This window comes from Gastrolobium bilobum, unplaced genomic scaffold (genome assembly GCF_033153095.1).
Source record: "Gastrolobium bilobum isolate Gb01-03AN ecotype WA unplaced genomic scaffold, APGP_CSIRO_Gbil_v1 utg8685, whole genome shotgun sequence".
Lineage (NCBI taxonomy): Eukaryota > Viridiplantae > Streptophyta > Magnoliopsida > Fabales > Fabaceae > Gastrolobium > Gastrolobium bilobum.
The window spans coordinates 337,975-340,688 of NW_026898457.1; the positions used below are offsets into that span (position 1 = coordinate 337,975).

The window sequence follows — 2,714 nt, forward strand, 5'->3', positions numbered from 1 at the left end:
GATTTATAACACTTTTTATCTATATTAAATGCTTGATTATTTCACTCATAAAATATAATTTTTTCCTTTACTTTACATTACATTTATTAGATAATTATCATTTATCCTTTTATTTTCATTATTATTATCTTGAAAGACATATAACATGGTCTTTCACTGTTAATCAAAATTTTGTTTAACATATGATTTTCTGTTAATTTATTATTTAACATGTTACATAATATTAAAAAAAAAACGTATATCTCATTATCACAATTCAACCACGGTTAAACTAGTAAATCGTAAAAAAAGATCTTCATTTATTTAATGATTGTTTGTGTTCAAATTAACTTTTTTCAAAAAAAAAAATTCTTCCAAACAGCCACTCTAGTTTTAAAAAGATCGATTACTAATTAATTAATAAATGTGACTCAATAAATATTGTTAATTTTTTAATAAATTATAACCGTTAGATTGACGAAAATCAATAATGATTAAGTTGATTGTAAGAATGATAAATTTTTTTGGTAATAAGTGAATCTATTACCTTTTTTAAAAATGTAATCCATATTGTTTAACAAAAAAAAATAAAATAAAAATTGTAATCCATAAGCGGTGAATAAAAACAAAATATAAAATGAAATTACTCCCGTGTCCTCCGTCCTGCGAAAAATACCTGGCCAGTCCCCATTGGGCTAAACACTCTAACAGAAAGACCCAAAACGAATGAGAAAAATCGCTGCTACAGTTTATGCTTGAAAGGAGCGAACTAGTTCCGTTGATCTTTCTGTCTCTCCTTTTTCCTCTGAATCTAATTACCTTCCGATAGGTACGTTCCTTCCGATCTCTCCGTTACGCTTTTCTCTTTCCCCCCCTGCACCCGATTCAGATCTACGAATCTGCGTCCCCTTTGACTTCTTTCTCTGTTTATTCCCATCAATTTTTTCATTAATTTAGCCAATTATTTTTTTCTCACTCACTACCATTTTTTTCTTTCTGTTTGGTTTTCCGCAAATAAAAAAAATGATGAACTGGACCGTAGTTAGATTTAGATCTCTCGACCGTCGATTTTTGTTTCTCAATTTTCATAGAAAGGGTTATCTTATCGCGATTTTTGAGAAATTATTGTATACTCATGGTATGGTGGATTGTTCCTATAAGTTTTTGTTTTTATTTTATTTTAATAATATTATAAATTGATGATCCTTCTTTTCCATTAATTTCAATTTTAATAGTGTATTGTTTTCATCATTGCAAGTCGAAGATTAATATTCTATATTTTCTATATCATGTTGTTCTGCGTAATTTGTGTAATGAATTTTCTCACACTTTGTTTGGAGGGAGAAGAGTACCAAGTTGGTTATATAGTTTGTTTAGTTCAAAATTTTGGTTTTAAATTGTAAAATTGTTTTCTTGTTACTACTGTTGCATTTTTTTTGTTCTATTTCGTAGTAATAATCAAGGTGGGATTTGTTTGCGCAGTTGCTGAAGGATTTGCCTTGATTTATGATTATTATCTTGTAGTTTCATTTAGCCAATTAAATTAACCAATATTTTAATAGTTACGTATTTTGTGTTCATCACAGAATGGCATCCAGTAGGAGTCAAGGTGGAATTCAGCAGTTGTTGGCTGCTGAACAAGAAGCCCAACGGATTGTCAATGCTGCGAAAAATGGTATTTTTTTTGCCATATTTTCATCCAATTTTTGGTCTAATTATGTGTCTTCATTAAATTTTTCTGTCTTACTAAGTCATTTTTACCTGGAAGAATGAGTTCTTGGTTTTATGGTGGGCATGGGTTTGTTGGTCTCTTCATATACATGATAGAGCAATTTCTCAGATGGGAAATTATTACTATGATATACTAGTGCTACCCTTCACCTATTCCCTCTGCTTCCTTTTTTTTTATTGATTTTTTTGTATATTTAACACAACTCTTTTGTTTGTACACTAATCAATGCCATCCTCTTCGTATCTACTGTTTAGAAAAATTGGCTAGGTTGAAACAAGCCAAAGAAGAGGCCGAAAAGGAGATTGCTGAATACCGTGCTCAGCTAGAGTATGAGTTTCAAAAGAAGGTGTCAGATGTAAGTCTCTGATTATATTTGATAAATGCCACTGTTAGACTATCCTTTTATCTTATTCTAGGTTATGATGTATTCTCCAACTTGTGTGCATACTTTCCTATGAATACAGACTAGTGGAGATTCTGGAGCTAATGTCAAGCGGCTTGAGCAAGAGACTGAAGCAAAAATCCATCACCTGAAAAAGGATTCTGCAAGAATATCAGATGATGTTGTAACCATGCTCCTCAAGTATGTAACTAGTGTGAAAAATTAGGACCCTTTGATGATCTATTTGGTGCTGCGGACTCCTAAATTATGTTGATTATCATCCCGATTTTAATTGACTCTAGATATGTATAAGATTATTGTTTTGGTTACAGTACTTAGCACCTTGCTACGATATATTCAAAGAAATAATTTTATGTTTGCTAAAGTAAGCAGTTCAGAATTCAAAGACATGTCTATTTGTGTTACCGTTTTAACAGGTGTATGAGGACTAGTTCCGTCCTTGTATATCAAAGTGAAGCCTAAATGCATGGTTTATTCTTTCATAAACACCCCGCTCTCTGCTTATTTCTGAATTTGCTTCAGAGCACACTGAGTATCAACTTCAGTAATCACCTTTCTTAACCCTATATTCTAGTTCAAATCCAAAACCTCTGCTTGAAC

The 2,714-nt window shown here is 31.3% G+C and overlaps 1 protein-coding gene across 1 annotated transcript; it reads left to right on the forward strand.

Moving 5' to 3' along the window:
• The first annotated feature begins 678 nt into the window (after positions 1 to 678).
• On the forward strand, positions 679 to 2,493 carry LOC133316503 (V-type proton ATPase subunit G-like). Its single transcript, XM_061518261.1, has 4 exons — positions 679 to 808; positions 1,566 to 1,654; positions 1,966 to 2,066; positions 2,176 to 2,493. The coding sequence occupies exons 2-4, from the start codon at positions 1,567 to 1,569 to the stop codon at positions 2,317 to 2,319; spliced, it is 333 nt and encodes a 110-aa protein (XP_061374245.1). The 5' UTR covers positions 679 to 808; position 1,566; the 3' UTR covers positions 2,320 to 2,493.
• The last annotated feature ends 221 nt before the right edge of the window (positions 2,494 to 2,714 follow it).